At 43.4% G+C, this 25593-nt stretch overlaps 1 protein-coding gene across 4 annotated transcripts in view; it reads left to right on the top strand.

The window, feature by feature from the left end:
• sugct (succinyl-CoA:glutarate-CoA transferase) overlaps window positions 1-25593 on the top strand; it is a 165290-nt gene that overhangs the window by 14636 nt on the left and 125061 nt on the right. For 3 of the 4 annotated variants that reach the window (XM_021563086.2, XM_021563085.2, XM_021563087.2), the window contains 2 exons: window positions 7799-7890; window positions 8647-8790. In XM_021563086.2, the coding sequence (XP_021418761.1) occupies window positions 7799-7890; window positions 8647-8790 (236 nt within the window). The remainder of the gene's footprint in view (window positions 1-7798; window positions 7891-8646; window positions 8791-25593) is intronic. The other variant, XM_036944300.1, reaches the window with a different exon arrangement.

Here is a 25593-nt window from a genome sequence, read left to right as displayed (position 1 = left end):
TTTCCCCAAGTCTTGTTGGAAGGTGACTTATGTTGCCAAATTTCCAAGCCCACTTTCTTGTTAAATGCTGGAGACGTTACCCACGAGGCCTTGGTAAATTGTGGATGGTAAACACTACAGTGAAATTGGAAAGATTTACAATGCTCATGTTGAAATGTTTAATTTAGCTGGATTTAGACAACTTCCTTTTGTGAATCTGTAGCTAATGTGTTTTGATTAGCTTCATGTGGCCTTTGCCTCATAAACCATTTCAGTTTTTTGATGTCTCCAGATATTTATAGAATAGCTTTTTCAACCTTATTTATATCCATACACAGTTTTCAATTTCAAAGTTGTTTTAAGTGTTCTGATCTTTAATTTGAGCAGACCACCTAGCTCTTTTTTTCAGTATTAAGCCATTAAAGTTCCAGGATAAGACACACTTTTAGGAAAATATACATTTTATCGATTTCCCTTCTTAGCTTTATGCTGCAATCAAGTGAACAGGAAACCATTTATGCCTGTGACAGTTTAAAATACATTTTAGTTCACTTAATGAACGTGCTTGCTTTATGTGCAGTGAGCCTCTTGCAATGATGTCATCATTTGATTTATTTTTGCTTATTGGTTGATTGCCTTGGAGAAATTTAGTGACCTCGTGGCAATTTTGAGTAGCCATATTTTATTATGATTTTTTTTTTTAACTAAGCAATAACACATGGGGTATGATTGCTTATGTAATCTTTCAGATCCCAGTGATGGCGCATATCGGCAGTCCCACTCATGGAAACGACTTAAGACAGAGTGCCCACTTTGCAAAAGACTCGGCAGTGGTTGAAATCTTCCAATATATTTAGCCTGCTGTTTCTAAAAACGACAAACTGTAGCCTTGCATGTTATGTCCTTGCCAGTAACTTCAATGGCATTGTCACCCAAAAATATACACTGCTTAATAGAATATTGTGTATTTCTTTTTCTTAAAAGGGTTATGCAGACACACATAGTCAAGCTATGTTGTGACCTCTGTACAGGATGCTTAGCTCCTTACAAAACATGGCTTAAACACTTTGTGGCCACACGTCTGCCCAGTTTTTTCCAAGAATCTAAGTCGAAGACCGTGAAATATGGTTCGATTTTTTAATTATTATTTTTTCTCCCCCTGGAGTCCTTATTTTGATTGGGCTGCAGTGGCTATAGCGTAGTACACGTAAACACTCCTGATTTTCTTCTGCAATGTCTGTTTTTTGGCCTCAATCAAACAAGACCAATATTCCTTTTCCCTGTTTTAGTTAGTTCGTGTTATGCAACATACTGTATGTTTTCAATATATTCTTTTAAAAACATCTATGTCTGCATAAGGTGGGACCTTGTAAGCTAAAAGTTACTTGCTATTATTGAATTAATTACGTCTTGAGCTGACACATCTTAGTCCCTGAAATCGGATAGTAGGCTGTTTATAGAAAAAAAATATGTTGTTTTTATTGTACTATATAAAACTGTCAGAAATATAAGTATGACATATGGCTGGTTTCAGCTTGCCGCTGTGCTTCAAATTATGTGCATTATACTGTAGTACAGTGGATGTCAGCGATACTACATTACCTAGTTTCATAAGAATCCCTGCTAAATTTTTATTTTTATTTTATTTCACCTTTATTTAACCAGGTAGGCAAGTTGAGAACAAGTTCTCATTTACAATTGCGACCTGGCCAAGATAAAGCAAAGCAGTTCGACACATACAACGACACAGAGTTACACATGGAGTAAAACAAACATACAGTCAATAATACAGTATAAACAAGTCTATATACGATGTGAGCAAATGAGGTGAGATAAGGGAGGTAAAGGCAAAAAGGCCATGGTGGCAAAGTAAATACAATATAGCAAGTAAAACACTGGAATGGTAGATTTGCAATGGGAGAATGTGCAAAGTAGAAATACAAATAATGGGGTGCAAAGGAGCAAAATAAATAAATAAATTAAATACAGTAGGGAAAGAGGTAGTTGTTTGGGCTAAATTATAGGTGGGCTATGTACAGGTGCAGTAATCTGTGAGCTGCTCTGACAGTTGGTGCTTAAAGCTAGTGAGGGAGATAAGTGTTTCCAGTTTAAGAGATTTTTGTAGTTCGTTCCAGTCATTGGCAGCAGAGAACTGGAAGGAGAGGCGGCCAAAGAAAGAATTGGTTTTGGGGGTGACTAGAGAGATATACCTGCTGGAGCGTGTGCTACAGGTGGGAGATGCAATGGTGACCAGCGAGCTGAGATAAGGGGGGACTTTACCTAGCAGGGTCTTGTAGATGACATGGAGCCAGTGGGTTTGGCGACGAGTATGAAGCGAGGGCCAGCCAACGAGAGCGTACAGGTCGCAATGGTGGGTAGTATATGGGGCTTTGGTGACAAAACGGATTGCACTGTGATAGACTGCATCCAATTTGTTGAGTAGGGTATTGGAGGCTATTTTGTAAATGACATCGCCAAAGTCGAGGATTGGTAGGATGGTCAGTTTTACAAGGGTATGTTTGGCAGCATGAGTGAAGGATGCTTTGTTGCGAAATAGGAAGCCAATTCTAGATTTAACTTTGGATTGGAGATGTTTGATATGGGTCTGGAAGGAGAGTTTACAGTCTAACCAGACATCTAAGTATTTGTAGTTGTCCACGTATTCTAAGTCAGAGCCGTCCAGAGTAGTAATGTTGGACAGGCGGGTAGGTACAGGTAGCGATCGGTTGAAGAGCATGCATTTAGTTTTACTTGTATTTAAGAGCAATTGGAGGCCACGGAAGGAGAGTTGTATGGCATTGAAGCTTGCCTGGAGGGTTGTTAACACAGTGTCCAAAGAAGGGCCAGAAGTATACAGAATGGTGTCGTCTGCTTAGAGGTGGATCAGAGACTCACCAGCAGCAAGAGCGACCTCATTGATGTATACAGAGAAGAGAGTCGGTCCAAGAATTGAACCCTGTGGCACCCCCATAGAGACTGCCAGAGGTCCGGACTGCAGACCCTCCGATTTGACACACTGAACTCTATCAGAGAAGTAGTTGGTGAACCAGGCGAGGCAATCATTTGAGAAACCAAGGCTGTCGAGTCTGCCGATGAGGATGTGGTGATTGACAGTCGAAAGCCTTGGCCAGATCAATGAATACGGCTGCACAGTAATGTTTCTTATCGATGGCGGTTAAGATATCATTTAGGACCTTGAGCGTGGCTGAGGTGCACCCATGACCAGCTCTGAAACCAGATTGCATAGCAGAGAAGGTATGGTGAGATTCGAAATGGTCGGTAATCTGTTTGTTGACTTGGCTTTCGAAGACCTTAGAAAGGCATGGTAGGATATATATAGGTCTGTAGCAGTTTGGGTCAAGAGTGTCACCCCCTTTGAAGAGGGGGATGACCGCAGCTGCTTTCCAATCTTTGGGAATCTCAGACGACACGAAAGAGAGGTTGAACAGGCTATTAATAGGGGTGGCAACAATTTTGGCAGATAATTTTAGAAAGAAAGGGTCCAGATTGTCTAGCCTGGCTGATTTGTAGGGGTCCAGATTTTGCAGCTCATTCAGAACATCAGCTGAGCAGATTTGGGAGAAGGAGAAATGGGGAAGGCTTGGGCGAGTTGTTGTGGGGGGTGCAGTGCTGTTGACCGGGGTAGGAGTAGCCAGGTGGAAAGCATGGCCTGCCGTAGAAAAGTGCTTACTGAAATTCTCAATTATGGTGGATTTATCAGTGGTGACAGTGTTTCCTATCTTCAGTGCAGTGGGCAGCTGGGAGGAGGTGTTCTTATTCTCCATGGACTTTACAGTGTCCCAGAACTTTTTTGAGTTAGTGTGGCAGGAAGCAAATTTCTGCTTGAAAAAGCTAGCCTTGGCTTTTCTAACTGCCTGTGTATAATGGTTTCTAGCTTCCCAGAACAGCTGCATATCACGGGGGCTGTTCGATGCTAATGCAGAACGCCATAGGATGTTTTTGTGTTGGTTAAGGGCAGTCAGGTCTGGGGAGAACCAAGGGCTATATCTGTTCCTGGTTCTAAATTTCTTGAAAGGGGCATGTTTATTTAAGATGGTTAGGAAGGCATTTTTTTTAAATATCCAGGCATCCTCTACTGACGGGATGAGATCAATATCCTTCCAGGATACCCCGGCCAGGTCGATTAGAAAGGCCTGCTCGCTGAAGTGTTTCAGGGAGCGTTTTACAGTGATGAGTGGAGGTCGTTTGACCGCTGACCCATTACGGATGCAGGCAATGAGGCAGTGATCGCTGAGATCTTGGTTGAAAACAGCAGAGGTGTATTTAGAGGGCAAGTTGGTTAGGATGATATCTATGAGGGTGCCCGTGTTTAAGGCTTTGGGGAGGTACCTGGTAGGTTCATTGATAATTTGTGTGAGGTTGAGGGCATCAAGTTTAGATTGTAGGATGGCTGGGGTGTTAAGCATGTTCCAGTTTAGGTCGCCTAGCAGCACAAGCTCTGAAGACAGATGGGGGGCAATCAGTTCACATATGGTGTCCAGAGCACAGCTGGGGGCAGAGGGTGGTCTATAGCAGGCGGCAACGGTGAGAGACTTGTTTTTAGAGAGGTGGATTTTTAAAAGTAGAAGTTCAAATTGTTTGGGTACAGACCTGGATAGTAGGACAGAACTCTGCAGGCTATCTTTGCAGTAGATTGCAACACCGCCCCCTTTGGCACTTCTATCTTGTCTGAAAATGTTGTAGTTTGGAATTAAAATGTCTGAATTTTTGGTGGTCTTCCTAAGCCAGGATTCAGACACAGCTAGAACATCCGGGTTGGCAGAGTGTGCTAAAGCAGTGAATAGAACAAACTTAGGGAGGAGGCTTCTAATGTTAACATGCATGAAACCAAGGCTATTACGGTTACAGAAGTCGTCAAAAGAGAGCGCCTGGGGAATAGGAGTGGAGCTAGGCACTGCAGGGCCTGGATTAACTTCTACATCGCCAGAGGAACAGAGTAGGAGTAGAATAAGGGTGCGGCTAAAAGCAATAAGAATTGGTCGTTTAGAACGTCTGGAACAGAGAGTAAAAGGAGGTTTCTGTGGGCGATAAAATAGCATCAAGGTATAATGTACAGACAAAGGTAAGGTAGGATGTGAATACAGTGGAGGTAAACCTAGGTATTGAGTGATGAAGAGAGAGATATTGTCTCTAGAAACATCATTGAAACCAGGAGATGTCATTGCATGTGTGGGTGGTGGAACTAATAGGTTGGATAAGGTATAATGAGCAGGACTAGAGGCTCTACAGTGAAATAAGCCAATAAACACTAACCAGAACAGCAATGGACAAGGCATATTGACATTAATGAAAGGCATGCTCAGTCGAGTGATCAAAAGGGTCCAGTGAGTGGAGAGGTTGGTTGGGGGTCACGGCGATTTAGACAGCTAAATCGGTAGCAAGCTAGCATAGGAGCAAGCTAGCATAGGAGCAAGCTAGCATAGGATGGAGGTCTGTTATTAGCCAACTCTTGCGTTCCGTCAGTAGATTAGTGGGTTTCCGTTTGGTAGAGGGGATTAATCCAAATCACACAACAACAACAAAAATAAAAACAATAGATATAGTTATAGAGGCCCAAGAAGAAAAATAAATAAATAAAAAATAAAATAAAAACAAAAATTGTCCGATTGTCTATTCAGATAGCACCCGATAAGATAGCCAACGGCTAGCAGGCCGCAGATGGGCGCCCAGGCAACGTTGCGCCGGAGGAGCCAGCCGGACAATTCCCTCGGGTAGACAACGTCGGCAGTCCAGCTGTGAAGGCCCGGTGGGGCTCTGCGTAGGCAGAAAAACGGGTCCGGATAGGTGACTGCAGCCCAGGAGTGATTGATGGAACTCTTCAGCTGGCTAGCTCCGGAACAATTGATGTTAGCTCCGGAATTGACGAAAGCCGATAGTCGCACGGATAGCAGCTAGCTAGCTGTGAGATCCAGGTATGGATGTCCAGAGCCAGCGGCCGAAATCCGGTATGTTCCGTTCCGAGCCGCGCTGCGCTGCACCGTGCCGTACAAAACTGGCGATAGATTTTCGAGCCAAAGGACAGCCGATGACCACAAACCTTGGTTAGCTGAGTACTAACGATTAGCCAGTAAATAAGCTAACACTCTTCTGAACCAGCTTCAGAGTAGCTTCTGGACCAGCTTCTGGCTAGCTCCCGGCTAGCTTCTGGATAATTTCTGGCTAGCCTCTCGGAGGATTACAGATCTGAGGTAAATAATACTTTTTTATATAAATATAAATTGGTGAAGCGGATTGCAGGAGAGTGTTCTGAAGATGAGTTTTTGGAAAATTAAAAATGTTTGTGAAAAAAAGTTGTAAATATATCTATATACGGGACACGACAGGACGAGGACAAAAATACGTCTGAACTGCTATGCCATCTTGGGAAAGAATGTCTGAAGCTCATGTGATTTCCAAATTTCTGTGTCAGGCAGAGAGAAATGCAAGATAACGTTTTACTCGTCTGTTCTGGGGGAATAGAAAAACATGCATTTTGTCTCTGTAGGAATTTATATTTATTTACCCCCCAGACTTCTTGAAGGTATATTCCGCTATATGACGTCTCTACTGTATCTATCTTTTTAAAATAATTTCATAAAACATTTTAAAGGTATAAGACAAATAATCCGTCATGTCATGAACCCTCTGTTTGAAATAATATTTGTAAAGGATTCAAAGGGTGAAAATACTTTTTCATTCACATGAATAATTCATATAATTTTTTTTTTGATACTCAAGGTTTTTATAGAAAAAAATAATCATTTGTATCATGTATTTGAGCCTGTGCTGTGCCAATCCAGTAAGTCTTATCCAAATATGGACTACTGCTCCCAAGCTTTCTGTAGATATAAGGGTTTACTAGTCTATTCTTTATGGCCCTCTCTATACTTCCCGGAATAGCAAATATTGGTTAAAATCACTCTAAGGCTGTCAGCTCAAGATTATATTTGCCCAGTGTTGACACGGGACAACAGAGTTGCAATTGTGTTTGCTTTATGTAAAGGGGTTAATTATTTAGTGTGACTTTTCATAGGGGTTAATACCATGCTGCTGCTGTATAGTACAGAGGGGTTAGATGGTTTGTGTGTGTTTCACATTGGGGTAAAATATTTCTGCCATGGTATAGAGGTGGAAAGGTTTCGTGCTGAGGCTACGATGTGACCTTTTTGGGGGCAACCCAACCAAATTCACATAGACATGTGAGTTATAGATCTGTCATTATCATTGAAAGCAAGTCTAAGAAGCGGTAGATCTGTTCTATGTGTGCTATTTCTATGCTTCTAGTTATTAGTGGCAATATGTAACTTTTTGGGAGATGCTGACCAAATGCACATAGAAATGTAAGTATATATTCATTCTTAAGTTTTGTTTTCACTTCCTTTTATTTTCGGTTTTGTACACCAGGTTATGGAAAATATATCTTTCACAGCGGTTTTGATGGTACAATGATTATCTACTATTTACTTGCTTATTTTGTCACTGAAATTAGGTGAACTATTAAAAGTTTTGGCAACCAAGAAATGGCAGAGTGATTTCTGCATAGTATACTTTAATAACCCATCACTTGTTAGAGTGCTTCTGGCTTAATCTATGAGCATGATCAGTTGGCTCTGGGATTCGAACTAGCGACCTTTTGGTTACTGGCCCAACGCTCTTAACCCCTAGGCTATCTGCCACCCTAATATTTGTAGAATTAAGCAATAAGGCGTGAGGTGCATGATTTATTGTAAATATTCCATGGCCTAGGGGTGTTCTTAAGCATGAAGCCAAAGTCCTGCTATGGGAAGGTTATAAAGTGTGTGTGTGTGTTGGTTCCAAGGCTATGGACAAACTGGGCCGCTGTCCCAGCGACCAGGGTATGACTCAATCGCCTCTGCTGTCTCTGGCATGATGCACATCACTGGCCCTGAGGTGAATATGTTTCTCTCCCCGATATATACACAGTGTACAAAACATTAGGAATACCCTCCTAATATTGAGTTGCACCCCTTTTCCCCCCTAGACACAGCCTCAATTTGTTTGGGCATGGACTCTACAAGGTGTCGAAAGTGTTCCACAGGGATGCTGGCCCATGCTGACTCCAATGCTTCCCACAGTTGTGTCAAGTTGGCTGGATGTCCTTTGGGTGGTGGAGCAATCTTGATTCATGCGGTAAACTGTTGAGCATTAAAAACCCAGCAGCGTTGCCGCTCTTGACACAAACCGGTGCGCCTGTCACCAACTACCATACCCAATTCAAAGGCACATTTGTTGTTTTGCCCATTCACCATCTGAATGGCACACATACACAATCCATGTATGAGTTGTTTCAAGGCTTCAAAATTATTCTTCAACCTGTCTCCTCTTCATCTACACTGATTTAAAGTGGATTTAACAAGTGACATCAGTAATGCTGACCTGGTCAGTCTATGTCGTGGAAAGAACAGGTGTTCTTAATGTTTTGTATGCTCGCTGTACATTGTTTTCAACATACATATTTTACTTTGACATACGTGACTACATTGTTTATTTATAAAGTAATTATAACTCGGCGTGTCCTCACCTGGGATTTTAACTCACAACTCATCCATACGAAGATTTATACATTCACTACTGTAAGTTGCTTTGGATGGAAGTCTGCTTAATGGTTTCTCAATAAAAAAATGTTTTACTTGCTCTGTTGCGCAGGATGGGGACCCAGTTAGGCCGGGCGTCGCAATGACTGACCTGGCCACAGGACTCTACGCCCACGGAGCCATCATGGCCGCCCTGCTGCAGTGTCACAGGACAGGAAGGGGTGTTCACATTGACTGCAACCTGCTTTCCACCCAGGTAACTCACGTTTACCACCAGTCTGGTTGAATCCAGTCCCTTAATAATATAATACTCTTGGAAAGAAGATTTCTGCCTAAATAGACATACACAAAAGTAATAACTTGTAATGCTGCATAGTTTTAGAAAGGTCTGGAACTCACCTTTCTGGTAAAAATAGTTATAAATTGCTGAGGTGCACTCACTTTTGAAGACTAGCTCAAGGACAAACAAATATGATAAAAATATGAAAAATCACATGATTTTTTCCCCTATTCAGTCAGTGGGGCAATAGAGCTTGAAATGACTGAAATGTTTTCTAAATATAGTAACAATCAAATTATAAATGACTTACTGTAATATTTCACCTTTCGTATTACTGTAAAATAAATATGATCATATTTAGTGACAGTACAATATTGGCACTTTCATTTAACTTGACGACAGAGACTGTAATGCCAAACGTCTCCTGAGCGGCACTGAGACACCATTCAAATGTGTGCAGACTCGTTACAACTTAAGCTTTAAGCACAAAGTGATTTCAGCCATCTGTGACCAAGAGACGGATGATGTGCAAGTATTTCTACCTGCACATCATCATCTGCACATCTATCACTCCAGTGTTAATGCTAAATTGTAATATTTCGACACTATGACCTATTTATTGCCTTGCCTCCCTAATCTTACTACATTTGCACACACTGTATATATATATATATTTATCTTGTGTTATTGACTGTACGTTTGTTTATTCTATGTGTAACTGTGTTGTTTTTTTGTCACACTGCTTCGCTTTATCTTGGCCAGGTCGCAGTTGTAAATTAGAACTTGTTCTCAACTAGCCGACCTGGTTATATAAAGGTGAAATAAAAATAAGAGAAAGTTACAGAAGCCCAATGCAAAAAAAAAAAAAAAAACTTACTCTTGGAATTATCTTTTTTGAACAACTTAGTATCTCGCTTGAACGGCTTAGTATCTGGTTCGAATGACTAAGTCATTTGAACAACTTAATTGTTCTTTTGTCTAATTAGATCTAATTTGTTATGCAGGTGTTTATTTAAAAAAAAAAATCTGTTTGAATTATGCTCTGCTCCACTTTCCCACTTACAAACTCTGCCAGTCAAAGCAGCCCTGCTTTAGGCTATCAAAGAACTGTCAATGAATAATCATATCAGTGTATGGAATACGTTAATTAATGGCTGCAGCAATCATTACATGGTTTGACAAGCTGCATAACAAAATTATTATTAGACAAAACAACAATTAAGTTGTTCAAACGAGATGACTTAGTATCTTTTATATATTATATATTCTATTTTTAACTAAGTTGTTCAAACAAGATACTAAGTTATTCAAATGAGAATTCCAATAGTATATTTGTATTTTTTTGGGGGCTTTTGATTTCAGGGCTTCTGTGAATGGGATATTTGTTTCAATTCTACAAATGTATTTTGTGTGTTTTCTTTTTGAGAGCTATAAATCTGCCTGAGAACATCCCAGCAAAATGAAATGACTATTGTTACGTCTGCTACACTCTCCCATTTCATATGCACTATTGCAAGCACAGCTGTGAGTTTCGCCGGCATGATCCCTTAAAATAGCACATTTGAATCGTGACAACCAGCGCTTTTAAGGAACAACACAACAGTAGAGGTAGTATGCATGGAAGTAATTGACTGTATTTACAGTGCCTTCAGAAAATATTCACACCCCTTGACATTTTCCACATTTTGTGTTACAGCCTGAATTTAAAATGGTTTAAATTTAGATTTTTTTCGCATGGACTTTAATCTGTGTGCAATAAGTGTTTTTAACATGATTTTTGAACGACTACCTCATCTCTGTACCTCAGACATATACAATAATCTTTAAGATTCTCAGTCGAGCAGTGAATTTCAAACACTGATTCAACCACAAAGACAGGGAGGTTTTCCAATTCCTCGCAAATAGCGGTAGCTATTGGTACTACAAATATTTCCTAACTCAGTTGCTGGAGAGGAAGGAAATCACTCAGGGATTTCACCATGAGGCCAACGGTGACTTTAAAACAGTTGCAGAGTGTAATGGCTGTGATAGGAGAAAACTGAGTATGGATCAACAACACTGTAGTTTCTCCACAATACTAACCTGATTGACAGAGTGAAAACAAGGAAGCCTGTACAGAATAAAATCAATTCTAAACATCCAACAAGGTACAGATAGTCTCTAAGGTGCAGCTAGGATTAGCTGTTCAGCAGTCTGATGGCCTGGTGGTAGAAGTTGTCTTGGAGCCTGTTGGTCCGAGACCCAATGCACCGATACAGTCCGTGGCTCGGAAGACTGGAGTCCTTGTCGATCTTTTGGGCCTTCCTCGCCTGGTGTAGATGTACTGGAAGCCAGACAGCTCACCCCCAGTGATGTATTAGGCCGTCCGCACCACCCTCTGTAGAGCCTTCCATTTGAGGGCGGTGCTGTTGCCGTACCAGGAAATGATGCAGTCGGTCGAGATGATCTCGATTGTGCATCTGTAGAACTTCTTGAGGATCCAAGGGCCCATGCTGGATTTCTTCAGTTTCTGTTGCACCTTCTTCACCACAGAGAAGCATTTATCTTGGCACCACTCTGCCAGGGCCCTTCCTGTTGGCTGTCCCGACATTGTCGGCGATCAGACCGACTACAGTCATGTCTGCAAACTTAATGATGGTGTTTGAGTCGTGCATGGCCACGCAGTCGTGGGTGTGCAGGTGTCACGAACCTCGCCGAAGATGGTGCCTCTTCCTGTTCGGGCGGTGCTCGGCGGTCGTCGTCGCCGGCCTATTAGCTGCCATCGATTCCCTTTCCGTTTGTTTTGGTTATTGGGTAATTGGGTACACCTGTTTTGTATTAGGGTTTGTTTGCTGGGTATTTGTGCGGGCTTGTTTTTTGTTACGCTGTGTTTGATGGTGTGATTATTTTGTGTCTTTATTCTCCGGACTATTTTTGTCCTGTTGTTTGGACTGGCAATTTATATGAATAAATTTGACAAACGACTGAACCCTGCTCTCTGCGCCTGATTCCACCCACCACTCCTAGTTGATCGTAACAGAAGCCCGCACCACCAGAAATGGAGTCAGCAGGAGCAGCGACCACCCCTCTCCCCACTATGGAGGAGCGCGTCCATCACCACACAGCTGTCCTCCATCGGATTGGTACCGCGATGGACCACATGATGGAGAGGATGGAACGATGGGAGAGGAGTCTACCGACGTCTACCCCAGCTCCCCCACTGCCGACACCACCTACTCCACCTACGTCGTCCTCTGGGTCCGGCGCACTGCGTCTCTCCCCTACGAGGGAGTACGATGGAGCGGCGGCTGGGTGCGAGGCATTTTTGCTCCAGCTAGAGCTCTACCTGGCTACCGTGCGTCCGGCTCCCTCGGGTGAGGAGAGTGTGAGCCTCCTCGTCTCCTGTTTAATGTCACGGAAGCTCTGAGACAGGGGTACATTCGGCCCTCCATGTCACCCGTCTCCTCGAGTTTCTTTTTTGTGAGGAAAAAGGAGGGAGGTCTCGATCACAGTGGGTTTTAGTTATCCGCTACCTCTCATCACTACGGCGGTGGAATCATTCCACGGAGCGCGTTTCTTCACAAAACTGGACCTCAGGAGCGCGTATAGTCTGGTGCGTATTCGGGGAGGAGACGAGTGGAAAACAGCGTTTAGTACCACATCAGGCCACTATGAGTACCTCGTCATGCCGTATGGGTTGAAGAATGCTCCAGCCGTCTTCCAATCCTTTGTAGATGAGATTCTCAGGGACTTGCACGGGCAGGCTGTGGTAGTCTATATTGATGACATCTTGATTTATTCTACCACACGCGCCGCGCATGTTTCCCTGGTGTGCAAGGTTCTTGGGCGACTGCTGGAGCATGACCTATACGTCAAGGCTGAGAAATGTGTGTTCTCCAAACCAGCCGTCTCCTTCCTGGGTTATCGCATTTCCAGCTTGGGGATGATGATGGAGTGTGACCGCGTTAACGCCGTGCGTAATTGGCCGACTCCGACCACGGTAAAGGAGGTGCAGCGGTTTTTAGGGTTTGCCAATTACTACCGGAGGTTTATCCTGGGTTTTGGTCAAGTAGCGGCGCTCATTACCTCACTGCTGAAGGGGGGGCCGGTGCGTCTGCGGTGGTCAGCAGAGGCTGATGGAGCCTTCAACCAGTTGAAGGCACTGTTCACTGGGGCTCCCGTGTTGGTGCATCCGAACCCTTCGTTAGCATTCATAGTGGAGGTGGATGCGTCCGAGGCTGGGTTGGAGCCGTGCTGTCTCAGCGCTCAGGCACGCCACCGAAGCTCCGTCCCTGCGCTTTCTTTTCTAAGAAGCTGGGTCCGGCGGAGCGGAACTATGATGTGGGGAGAGTTACTAGCTATGGTAAAGGCCCTGAAGGTGTGGAGACACTGGCTAGAGGGGGCTAAACACCATTTTCTCATCTGGACTGACCACCGTAATCTGGAGTATATTCGAGCAGCGAGGAGACTGAATCCACGTCAGGCTAGGTGGGCCATGTTCTTTACACATTTTAGATTTACGATCTCTTACATACCAGGTTCCCTCAACACTAAGGCCAACGCGCTGTCCCATCTCTATGACACCGAGGACCGGTCCATCGAACCCACTCCCATCCTTCCAGCCTCTCGGCTGGTGGCCCCAGTGGTATGGGAGGTGGACGCGGACATTGAGCTGGCGTTAAGGGTTGAACCTGCGCCTACACAGTGTCTGACTGGTCGAAGTTACGTACCGCTTGGTGTCCGTGATAAGTTGATTCGGTGGGCCTACACACTACCGTCTGCGGGTCATCCGGGGATTGCTAGGACAGTGCGGGGTCTTAGGGGGAAATACTGGTGGCCCACCTTAGAGCCTCACATCCCTAGCTATGTCTCTTCCTGTTCGGTATCCGCCCAGAGTAAGGCTCCTAGGCACCTTCCTAGAGGGAAGTTACAGCCCCTCCCGGTTCCACAACGGCCATGGTCCCATCTCTCGGTAGATTTCCTTACTGATCTTCCCCCATCTCAGGGGAACACTACCGTTCTGGTCGTTGTGGATCGGTTCTCTAAGTCTTGCCGTCTCCTCCCATTGCCTGGTCTCCCTACGGCCCTACAGACTGCAGAGGCTCTATTTACCCACGTCTTCCGGCACTATGGGGTTCCAGAGGATATCGTCTCCGATCGGGGTCCCCAGTTCACGTCCCGGGTTTGGAGGGCGTTTATGGAGCGTCTGGGGATCTCGGTCAGCCTTACCTCTGGTTATCACCCCGAAAGTAATGGGCAGGTGGAGAGAGTAAACCAGGAAGTGGGTAGGTTTCTGAGGTCGTATTGCCAGGACCGGCCAGGAGAATGGGCGAGGTACGTCCCGTGGGCAGAGTTGGCCCAGAACTCTCTTCGGCATTCGTCCACGAATATGTCGCCATTCGAATGCGTACTGGGCTACCAGCCGGTCCTGGCTCCATGGCATCAGAGTCAGACCGAGGCTCCTGCGGTGGAGGAGTGGGTACAGCGCTCTAGAGAGACCTGGCGGGCAGTCCAGGATTCTCTCAGGCAGGCCAGTGAATGGCAGAAGAGAGACGCTGACCGCCACCGCAGTGAGGCCCCGGTGTTCGCACCAGGGCACAGAGTCTGGCTCTCGACCCGAAACCTGCCCCTCCGCCTGCCCTGCCGGAAGCTGGGGCCGCAGTGTGTGGGGCCATTTAAAGTCCTGAGGAGGATAAACAAGGTGTGTTATAGATTGCAACTTCCCTCTTATTATCGTATTAACCCCTCGTTTCATGTGTCTCTCCTCAGGCCGGTGGTAGCTGGTCCCCTACAAGACAGTGAGGTACCAGAGGTCCCTCCACCCCCTCTGGACATCGAGGGGTCCCCGGCGTACACAGTACGAGCTATTCTGGACTCGAGCCGCCGGGTGGGGGGCCTGCAGTACCTCGTGGACTGGGAGGGGTACGGTCCGGAGGAGAGGTGCTGGGTACCGGGGAGGGACATTTTAGATCCTTCCCTCTTTAGGGATTTCCACCGCCTCCACCCTGCGCCTCGTCTTCCGGGTCGTCCTCGAGGCCGGGGTCGGCGTGCTGCGGGAGCCGCGCGTCGGGGGGGGGGGGGGGGGGGGGGGGGGTACTGTCACGAACCTCGTCGAAGATGGTGCCTCTTCCTGTTCGGGCGGTGCTCGGCGGTCGTCGTCGCCGGCCTATTAGCTGCCATCGATTCCCTTTCCGTTTGTTTTGGTTATTGGGTAATTGGGTACACCTGTTTTGTATTAGGGTTTGTTTGTAGGGTATTTAAGAGCACTAGGCCCGCTGGGTATTTGTGCGGGCTTGTTTTTTGTTACGCTGTGTTTGATAGTGTGATTATTTAGTGTCTTTATTCTCCGGACTATTTTTGTCCTGTTGTTTGGACTGGTAACTTATATACGCCCTGTGTGTTGGCGTGACTGTTTTGTTGCGCTGGTGAATAAATTTGACAAACGATTGAACCCTGCTCTCTGCGCCTGATTCCACCCATCACTCCTAGTTGATCGTAACAGCAGGGAGTAGGGTTGAATATTTTCCCTGTATTTTACAAATGTTCCATCCATAGAAGAAATCACTTTTCTCCCAGGTAACCCGGTATTTCTCCCCAAAACCAGAAGTGTCATTCAAAAGCATTTTAAAGCATATAAATAGGCATATGTCTGGATTAGTTTCGAGCTTTGATCGAAAGTTCAAGCCTGATGCTATCTGAGCATGGTGAGCCATACATTAAATAAAACATTTTAACACTACATTAAAGATATTTAATGAGCTCATGCCCAAAAAAGCCCAAATGATTGTGCCGTTATCCAATACATACAGTGCCTTCGGAAAGTATTCAGACCTCTTGACTTTTTCCACATTTTGTTATGTTACAGCCTTATTATAAAATTGATTAAATTGTTATTTTTCCTATTCAATCTACACACAATACCCCATAATGACAAAGCCAAAACAGGTTTTTAGACATTTTTGTGAATGTATTAAAAATTGAAAACGGAATAATCACAGTTTACATAAGTATTCAAGCCCTTTACTCAGTACTTTGTTAAAGCACCTTTGACAGCAATTACAGCCTCTAGTCTTCTTGGGTATGACTCTACAAGCTTGGCACACCTGTATTTGGGGAGTTTCTCCCATTATTTTTCTACAGACACTCTCAAGTTCTGTCAGGTTGGATGGGGAGCGTCACTGCACAGCTATATTCAGGTCTCTCCAGAGATGTTCGATTGGGTTCAAGTCCGGGCTTTGGCTGTGCCACTCAAGGACATTCAGAGACTTGTCCCGAAGCCACTCCTGTGTTATCTTCGCTGAGTGATTAGGGTCGTTGTCCTGTTGGAAGGTGAACCTTCACCCCAGTCTGTGGTCCTGAGTGCCATGGAGCAGGTTTTCATCAAGGATCTCGCTGTACTTTGCTCCGTTCATCTTCCCTCAATCCTGACTAGTCTCCCAGTTCATACCGCTGTAAAACATCTCCACAGCATGATGCTGCCACCACCATACTTCATCGTAAGTATGGTGCCGAGTTTACTCCAGGCGTGACGCTTGGCAGTCAGGCCAAAGAGTTCAATATTGGTTTCATCAGACCAGAGAATCTTGTTTCTCATAGTCTGTGTCCTTTTAGGTGTCTTTTGGCGATCTCCAAGCATGCTGTCATGTGCCTTTTTACAGAGGAGTTGCTTCTCTGGCTACTCTGCCATAAAGGCCTGATTTGGTGGAGTGCTGCAGACGGTTGTCCTTCTGGAAGGTTCTCCCATCTCCTCAGAGGAACTCTGGAGTTCTGTCAGAGTGACCTGGTTCTTGGTCACCTCCTTGACCAAGGCCCTTCTCACCTGATTGCTCAGTTTGGCCAGGGGATGGAGACCACTGTGTTCTTGGGCATCTACAATGTTGCGGAAAGTTTTGGTACCCTTCCCCAAATCTGTGCATTGACACAATCCTGTCTAGTTGATCTGCTGACAATTCCTTCGCCCTCATTGCTCTTTTGCTCTGACATGCACTGTCAACTGTGGGACCTTATATAGACAGGTGTGTGCCTTTCCAAATCATGTCCAATCAATTTCAATTTACCATAGGTGGACTCCAATCAAGTTGTAGAAACATCTCAAGGATGATTAATGGATACAAAATGCGACTGAGCTCAATTTCAAGTCTCATATAAAAGGGTCTCAATACTCATGTAACTATTTTTTATTTTTTTGTAATAAATTTGCAAAAATGTCTTAACCTGTTTTAGCTTTTTACATTATGGGGTATCATTTGTAGAATAATGAATTAAAAATATATTTTAGAATAAGGCTGTAATGTGGAAAAGGGGTGTAGACAGCCGTGATACAAACTGATGAGAATTCTCTCGTGAGATAATGTGGTCAGCATTTGATCGTGATGTGTTCCAGGTCGGGAGAACAGAAAGTCTTAAGGGTTTTTACAATACTACAATCACACCATGAGTTGTTGATTATGAAACATACCCCTCCTTTGCTCTTGGTGGAATGAATCCATTCCCGCTAAGAATATAATTTGAGCCACAAGACCAAAGAAGAAAGCGATACTTGGGAACATACATAAATAATCTCTGAATGACTGTGTAAGCAAATCTTTTTTTGCTGTCTGACCATATGCTGTTTTATTTTATTGGATGTTTAAGAGATCAAGTAAATTTGTCACATGCGCCAAATACAATAGGACCTTACAGTGAAATGCTTACTTACAAGCCCTTAACCAACAATTCAGTTTTAAGAAAAATACCCAAAAGAGTCAATGTGCGTGGGCATAGAAGCCTCATGGACCTAGACTTGGCACTCTGGTACCGCTTGCCGTGCGGTAGCAGAGAGAACAGTCTATGACTAGGGTGGCTGGAATCTTTGACAATTTTTAGGGCCTTCCTCTGACATCGCCTGGTATAGAGCCTTTGGATGTCAGGAAGCTTGGCCCTAGTGATGTACTGGGCTATACACACTACCCTCTGTAGGGTAAAAGCCGATACCGATTTATTGGAGGTCCAAAAAAAGCCGAAACCGATTAATCTGACAATTATTTAAAAAAATAATAATACAAATTTTAAAAATGTATTTTTTGTTGTTTGTTTGTAACAATAAGAATTACAACAATACTGAATTAACACTTTTTTATTTTAACTTAATATAATACATCAATCAAATCCATTTATCCTCAAATAAATAATTAAACATGTTCAATTGGGTTGAAATAATGCAAAAACAAAGTGTTGGAGAAAAGTAAAAGTGCAGTATGTGCCATGTAAAAAAGCTAACGTTGTAGTTCCTTGCTCAGAACATGAGAACATATGAAAGCTGGTGGTTCCTTTTAACATAAGTCTTCAAAATTCCCAGGTAAAACATTTTAGGTTGAGGTTATTATAGGAATTATAGGACTATTTCTCTCTATACCATTTGTATTTAATATACCTTTGACTATTGGAAGTTCTGATAGGCACTTTAGTATTGCCAGTGTAACAGTATAGCTTCTATCCCTCTCCTCACCCCTACCTGGGCTCGAACCAGGAACACATCGACAACTGCCACCCTCAAAGCATCGTTACCCATCGCTCCACAAAAGCCGCGGCCCTTGCAGAGCAAGGGGAACAACTACTCTAAGTCTCAGAGCTAGTGATGTTTGAAACGCTATTAGCGCGCACCCCGCTAACTAGCTAACCATTTCACATCGGTTACACCAGCCTAATGTCGGGAGTTGATAGGCTTGAAGTCATAAACAGCGCAATGCTTGAACCACGAAAGCGCAATGCTTGATGCACGAAAGTGCTGTTTGAATGAATGCTTACGAGCCTGCTGTTGCCTACCACCGCTCAGTCAGACTGCTCTACCAAATATCAAATCATAGACCTAATTATAACATAATAACACGCAGAAATATGAGCCTTAGGTCATTAATATGTTCAAATCCAGAAACTATAATTTCGAAAATAAAACGTTTATTCTTTCAGTGAAATACTGAACCGTTCCGTATTTTATTTAACGGGTGGCATCCATAAGTCTAAATATTCCTGTTACATTGCACAACCTTCAATGTTATGTCTTAATTACGTAAAATTCTGGCAAATTAGTTCGCAACGAGCCAGGCGGCCCAAACTGTTGCATATACCCTGACTCCGCGTACAATTAACGCAAGAGAAGTGACACAATTTCCCTAGTTTAATATTGCCTGCTAACCTGGATTTCTTTGAACTAGATATGCAGGTTTAAAAATATATACTTCTGCGTATTGATTTTAAGAAAGGCATTGATGTTTATGGTTAGGTACATTTGTGCACCGATTTGCACACGCTTTTGTTAAATCATCCCCCGGTTGGCGAAGTTGGCTGTCTTTGTTAGGAAGAGATAGTCATCACAGTTCGAAACGAGCCAGGCGGCCCAAACTGCTGCATATACCCTGACTCTGTTAAATGAAATTCACATCAAATCAAAGTTTATTTGTCACGTGCGCCGAATACAACAGGTGTAAACCTTACAGTGAAATGCTTACTTACAGACTCTAACCAATGGTGCAAAGCCTTTTTGTCCTAGACTTGGCACTCCGGTACCGCTTGCCATGCGGTAGTAGAGAGAACAGTCTATGACTGGGTGGCTGGGGTCTTTGACAATTTTTAGGGCCTTCCTCTGACACTGCCTGGTGTAGAGGTCCTGGATGGCAGGCAGCTTTGCCCCAGTGATGTACTGGGCCATCCGCACTACCCTCTGAAGTGCCTTGCGGTCGGAGGCCGAGCAATTGCCGTACCACGCAGTGATGCAACCGGTCAGGATGCTCTCGATGTTGCAGCTGTAGAACCTTTTTAGGATCTCAGGACCCATGCCAAATCATTTTAGTTTCCCGAGGGGGAAAGGCTTTGTTATGCCCTCTTCACGACTGTCTTGGTGTGTTTGGACCAATCTAGTTTGTTGGACACCAAGGAATTTTAAGCTCTCAACCTGCTCCAATCCAGCCCCAGTCAATGAACATCATTCTCACATAGACGTTCCTTTTGTCCAGGTGGGAAAGGGCAGTGTGGAGTGCAATAGAGATTGCATTATTTGTGGATCTGTTTGGGTGGTATGCAAATTGGAGTGGGTCTAGGGTTTCTGGGTTAATGGTGTTGATGTGAGCCATTACCACCCTTTCAAAGCACTTTATGGCTAAGGACGTGAGTGCTACAGGTCTGTAGTCATTTAGGCAGGTTGCATTTGTGTTCTTGGGCACAGGGACTATGGTGGTCTGCTTGAAGCATGTTGGTATTACAGACTCAACCAGGGACATGTTGAAAATTTCAGTGAAGACACCCGCCAGTTGGTCAGCACATGCCCGGAGCACACGTCCTGGTAATCCGTCTGGCCCCACAGCCTTGTGTATGTTGACCTGTTTAAAGATCTTACTCACGTCGGTTACGGAGAGCGTGATCACACAGTCATCCGGAACAGATGATGCTCTCATGCATGCCTCAGTGTTGCTTGTCACGAAGCGAGCATAGAAGTGATTTAGCTTGTCTGGTAGGCTCGTGTCACTGGGCAGCTCGTGGCTGTGCTTCCATTTGTTGTCTGTAATAATTTGCAAGCCCTGCCACATCCGACTAGCGTCGGAGCCGGTGTAGTATGATTCAATCTTAGTCCTGTATTGACGCTTTGCCTGTTTGATGGTTCGTCGCAGGGTATAGCGGGATTTCTTGTAAGCTTCCGGGTTAGAGTCCTGCTCCTTGAAAGCGGCAGCTCTACCCTTTATCTCAGTGCAGATGTTGCCTGTAATCCATGGCTTCTGGTTGAGGTATGTACATACTGTCACTGTGGGGATGACGTCATCGATGCACTTATTGATGATACCATTGACTGATGTGGTGTACTCCTTAATGCCATCGGAAGAATCCCGGAACATATTCCAGTCTGTGCTAGCAAAATAGTCCTGGAGCTTAGCATCTGCTTCATCTGACCACTTTTTTTATTGACCGAGTCACAGGTGCTTCCTGCTTTTAACATTACAGCTTATCATGAGATACTCTACCTCAGGCAAGCAAAACCTTGAGACTTCCTTAGATATCATGCACCAGCTGTTTTATCCTGCTGATAGTGTATAACCCGCCAGCTGTATGTTATTCATGTCGTCGTTCAGCCACGACTGTGAAACATAAGATATTACATTTTTTTATGTCCTGTTGGTAGGCTATATGTGCTTGTATTTCGTCCACTTTATTATTCAGCGATTGTACGTTGGCCAATAGTACTGATGGCAAAGCAGATTAGCTACTCATCGCCAGATCATCACAAGGCACCCCAATCTCCTTCCGCGATACCTTCATCTCTTTCTCCTGCAAATGACGGGGATGAGGGCCGTTCGGGTGTCTGTTGTAAATCCCTCTCGTCGACTCATTAAAGAATAATTCTTCATCCAATTCAAGGTGAGTAATTGCTGTTCTGATGTCCAGAAGCTATTTTCGGTCATAAGAGACAGTAGCAGTAACGTAATGTACAAAATAAGTTAGAAACAATGTGAAAAAACAAACAAAATAGCACTGTTGGTTAAAAGCGCATAAAACTGCAGCAATCCCCTTCCCCTCTTCAGTCTGACCTAACACTTTCTATTTTCTGAACTGTGTCGGATGTCCTCAAAGGTGCTACGCATAGCGATGTTGACGGTACCTACGCTATTCAGTGCTTGTTTTCTCACAAACTGAAATTGAGCAAACTGCAGATTTTTAACAACCAGGAAATTAGCCATTTCCACTAGATAACACAGCCACAAAGTCAGAACGCTTTCTCAGTTTTACAACTGTTGCTCCGGTGTGAGAAATTAATAGACAAATATTACAGCTTAATCACAACACTGGCGGATAAGTAATACTGTGAAACACTGTCATTCCACTGTTAATGAAATAAAGTTATGGACATTTTCTGTAATTACAATGCAAAAAAAAAAAAAAATGTGTTGGTGCTTTTAACTTTTAGTTTGATAACTATTCAGTTAGGAAATGTGCTATGATGTATTTCTTGAAGAAACAAATATTTTGTAGTAAATAAATTAATTATATTTTGTGAATATTTTTATACAAAATACATGGTATATTTCTCCCCACAGCCAGCAGCAACATTAAGCAACATTAAGCTGCTCTTAAGCAGCTACACAGTAAGATTTGGCCATGCACAACCTTTGATCCACCGTATTGATAGTGCCCACAATCTTTCTGGTCCTATAGTTTCTGAGCAAAACTTTGGTTTTGCTGTAAGGATGACTGTCCATTAGACCCAGTCGCCACAATGCCTGAGATCTGAAAACACTCAGCATACACTAGACCTGATTCAGTGACTATCAATAGAGATTCTGTCTCCTGTTGAGAATGGAGACCAGACCATTCCGGCGCCAAGAACGTAATTCCATTTAAATCAATGGAGTGTGAAGAACGTCCGCGTTTACATGTCGGCCCGGCACTTGTGTCTCTCCTGACAGCATGTTGCCGTGATCTCTCAGACAGGACGAGTTCAAAGCTGGATCATGTTAGGCTCCTTGGCTGCGTATTAATCTGAGGGATGACACTGTTGCTTTAGGAGAATGGTTTATGTCGTGCTCTCGTTTCTCTCACATCGTAACATGGGACCCATGTGACAATTAAGCTCCACTCGGGTACATTGATAAGGCATGCAGAGTAATCGGTCTAAGAAGCAGGCCTTGTTTAAATAGAACTTGGTGCTTTTTAAAATTTCACAAGATGGATCGATTTAATGTAGGCTTAACTGACAGGCAATCAGTGAACTAATTATTCAACTGTCTTGACATTGCTGCAGGGTATCGGTGGATATTCGTTTTTTGTAGCACTTTGATGGCTAAGGTTGGTGTACCCTGGAGGCCCCACTGAAGTTAAGGATCCCCATCCTTCGAATGCGAGCGGTGTCACTTGCACTACTAGGCAAAGAGGACATTTGAGATTTACTGAATCCTTTACAAATAAATGTCCTCCTGGAACAGTATGAGAGCACATTGTATCATCTTCGTGAAAATATCTCTATTTTCCTCCCACCAACGCCTGAAACATTCCAGTGTAACCTTTTCTATTGTCTTATCGTGGCAGGTCGAGGGAAAAGTAAAGCTCAACAAATATTTGCGAGGCTGTTTTCTGCAGATCGCAGTTGGATTGAACCAAAATACACAAATTTAAGGGGTTCTTAGGGAACTAACCCTAATTCACCCCTTTCTCACAGCAGATCTGATGTCCTTGTTCTGTGCCATACATCACTTGGCCAGGGACTGTTAAGTCATACAATGCATTCAAAGTATTCACACAAATGAATTAAAAATGAAACTCTGAAATGTCTTGAGTCAAGTATTCAACCCCTTTGTTATGGCAAGCCTAAATAAGTTCAGCTGTAAACATTTGCTTTTTAACAAGTCGCATAATAAGTTACATGGACTCAATCTCTGTTCAATAATAATGTTGAACATTATTTTAGATTGACTACTTCATCTCTGTACCGCACACATACGATTAACCTAAAGGTCCCTCAGTCAAGCAGTGAATTTCAAACACAGAATCAACCATAAAAACCAGGGAGATTTTCCAATGTTCGTCAATGGGTAAAAATAAAAATACATTAAATATTCCTTTGAGCATGGTGAAGTTATTAATTACACTTTGGATGCTGTATCAATACACCCAGTCACTACAAAGGTACAGGCCACCTTCCTAACTCAGTTGCCAGAGAGGAAGGAAACTGCTCATGGATTTTGCCACGAGACACGTTAGAGTTGAATGGCTGTGATAAAACTGAGGATGGATCAACATTGTAGTTACTCCACAATACTAACCTAAATGACAGATTGAAAAGGAAGCCTATACATAATACAAATATTCCAAAACATGCATCCTGTTTTGAAACAAGGCACTAAAGTAAAACTGCAAACAACGTGGCAAAGAAATTGACTTTGAGGCCTGAATACAAAGCGTTAGGTTTGGGGAAAACACAACACTCTGAGTACCACTCTTATTTTTCTAGCATGGTGGTGGCTGCATCATGTTATGGGTATTTTTTTAACCTTTATTTATGCTTGTCATTGGCAAGCACGAGGGAGTTTTTTTTTTGGCGTGAAAAGAAATGGAATAGAGCTAAGCACAGGCAAAATCGTAGAGGTAAACCTTGTCTGCTTTCCAATAGACACTGGGAGACATTCACCTTTCAGCAGGACAGTAACCTAAAAAAAATGCCAAATCTAGACTGGATTTGCTTAGCAAGACGACATTGAATGTTCCTGAGTGGCTTAGTTACAGTTTTGACATAAATTGGCTTGAAAATCTATGGCAATACTTTAAAATTGCTGTCTACAACAACTTGACAGAGCTTGAAGAATTATTTAAAATAATAATGTGCAAATATTGTACAATCCAGATGTGTACAGCTCTTAGAGACTTACCCAGAAAGACTCACAGCTGTAATCACTGCCAAATGGGATTCTAACATGTATTGACTCAGGGGTGTGATTTACTTATGTAAATGAGATATTTCTGTATTTCATTTTCAATAGATTTGCCTCAAAAATATAAAAACATTCTTTCACTTTGTCATTATGGGGTATTGTGTGTCGATGGGGGAGAAAAAGTATACATTTAATCCATTTGAATTCAGGCTGTAACAACAATATGGAATAAGTGAAGGGTTGTGAATACTTTCTGAAGGCCCTGTACATCTCTACATCAACAGTAGGTTTTCCACGTAATACACTTCTGAGTTACAAGATAAGGAGGTACATATACATCAAATGCAGGTATCAGATTAAGTTCATATACAGTGCCTTGCGAAAGTATTCGGCCCCTTGAACTTTGCGACCTTTTGCCACATTTCAGGCTTCAGGCTTCCCTGTCCCTGCTGAAGAAAAGCAGGCCCAAACCATGATGCTGCCACCACCATGTTTGACAGTGGGGATGGTGTGTTCAGCTGTGTTGCTTTTACGCCAAACATAACGTTTTGCATTGTTGCCAAAAAGTTCAATTTTGGTTTCATCTGACCAGAGCACCTTCTTCCACATGTTTGGTGTGTCTCCCAGGTGGCTTGTGGCAAACTTTAAACGACACTTTTTATGGATATCTTTAAGAAATGGCTTTCTTCTTGCCACTCTTCCATAAAGGCCAGATTTGTGCAATATACGACTGATTGTTGTCCTATGGACAGAGTCTCCCACCTCAGCTGTAGATCTCTGCAGTTCATCCAGAGTGATCATGGGCCTCTTGGCTGCATCTCTGATCAGTCTTCTCCTTGTATGAGCTGAAAGTTTAGAGGGACGGCCAGGTCTTGGTAGATTTGCAGTGGTCTGATACTCCTTCCATTTCAATATTATCGCTTGCACAGTGCTCCTTGGGATGTTTAAAGCTTGGGAAATCTTTTTGTATCCAAATCCGGCTTTAAACTTCTTCACAACAGTATCTCGGACCTGCCTGGTGTGTTCCTTGTTCTTCATGATGCTCTCTGCACTTTTAACGGACCTCTGAGACTATCACAGTGCAGGTGCATTTATACGGAGACTTGATTACACACAGGTGGATTGTATTTATCATCATTAGTCATTTAGGTCAACATTGGATCATTCAGAGATCCTCACTGAACTTCTGGAGAGAGTTTGCTGCACTGAAAGTAAAGGGGCTGAATAATTTTGCACGCCCAATTTTTCAGTTTTTGATTTGTTAAAAAAGTTTGAAATATCCAATAAATGTCGTTCCACTTCATGATTGTGTCCCACTTGTTGTTGATTCTTCACAAAAAAATACAGTTTTATATCTTTATGTTTGAAGCCTGAAATGTGGCAAAAGGTCGCAAAGTTCAAGGGGGCCGAA

The sequence above is a fragment of the Oncorhynchus mykiss genome, chromosome 15 (assembly GCF_013265735.2).
Source record: "Oncorhynchus mykiss isolate Arlee chromosome 15, USDA_OmykA_1.1, whole genome shotgun sequence".
Classification (NCBI taxonomy): domain Eukaryota; kingdom Metazoa; phylum Chordata; class Actinopteri; order Salmoniformes; family Salmonidae; genus Oncorhynchus; species Oncorhynchus mykiss.
The sequence above is the reverse complement of the archived record's forward strand: the minus strand, read 5'-3'. Positions and strand labels throughout refer to the sequence as shown.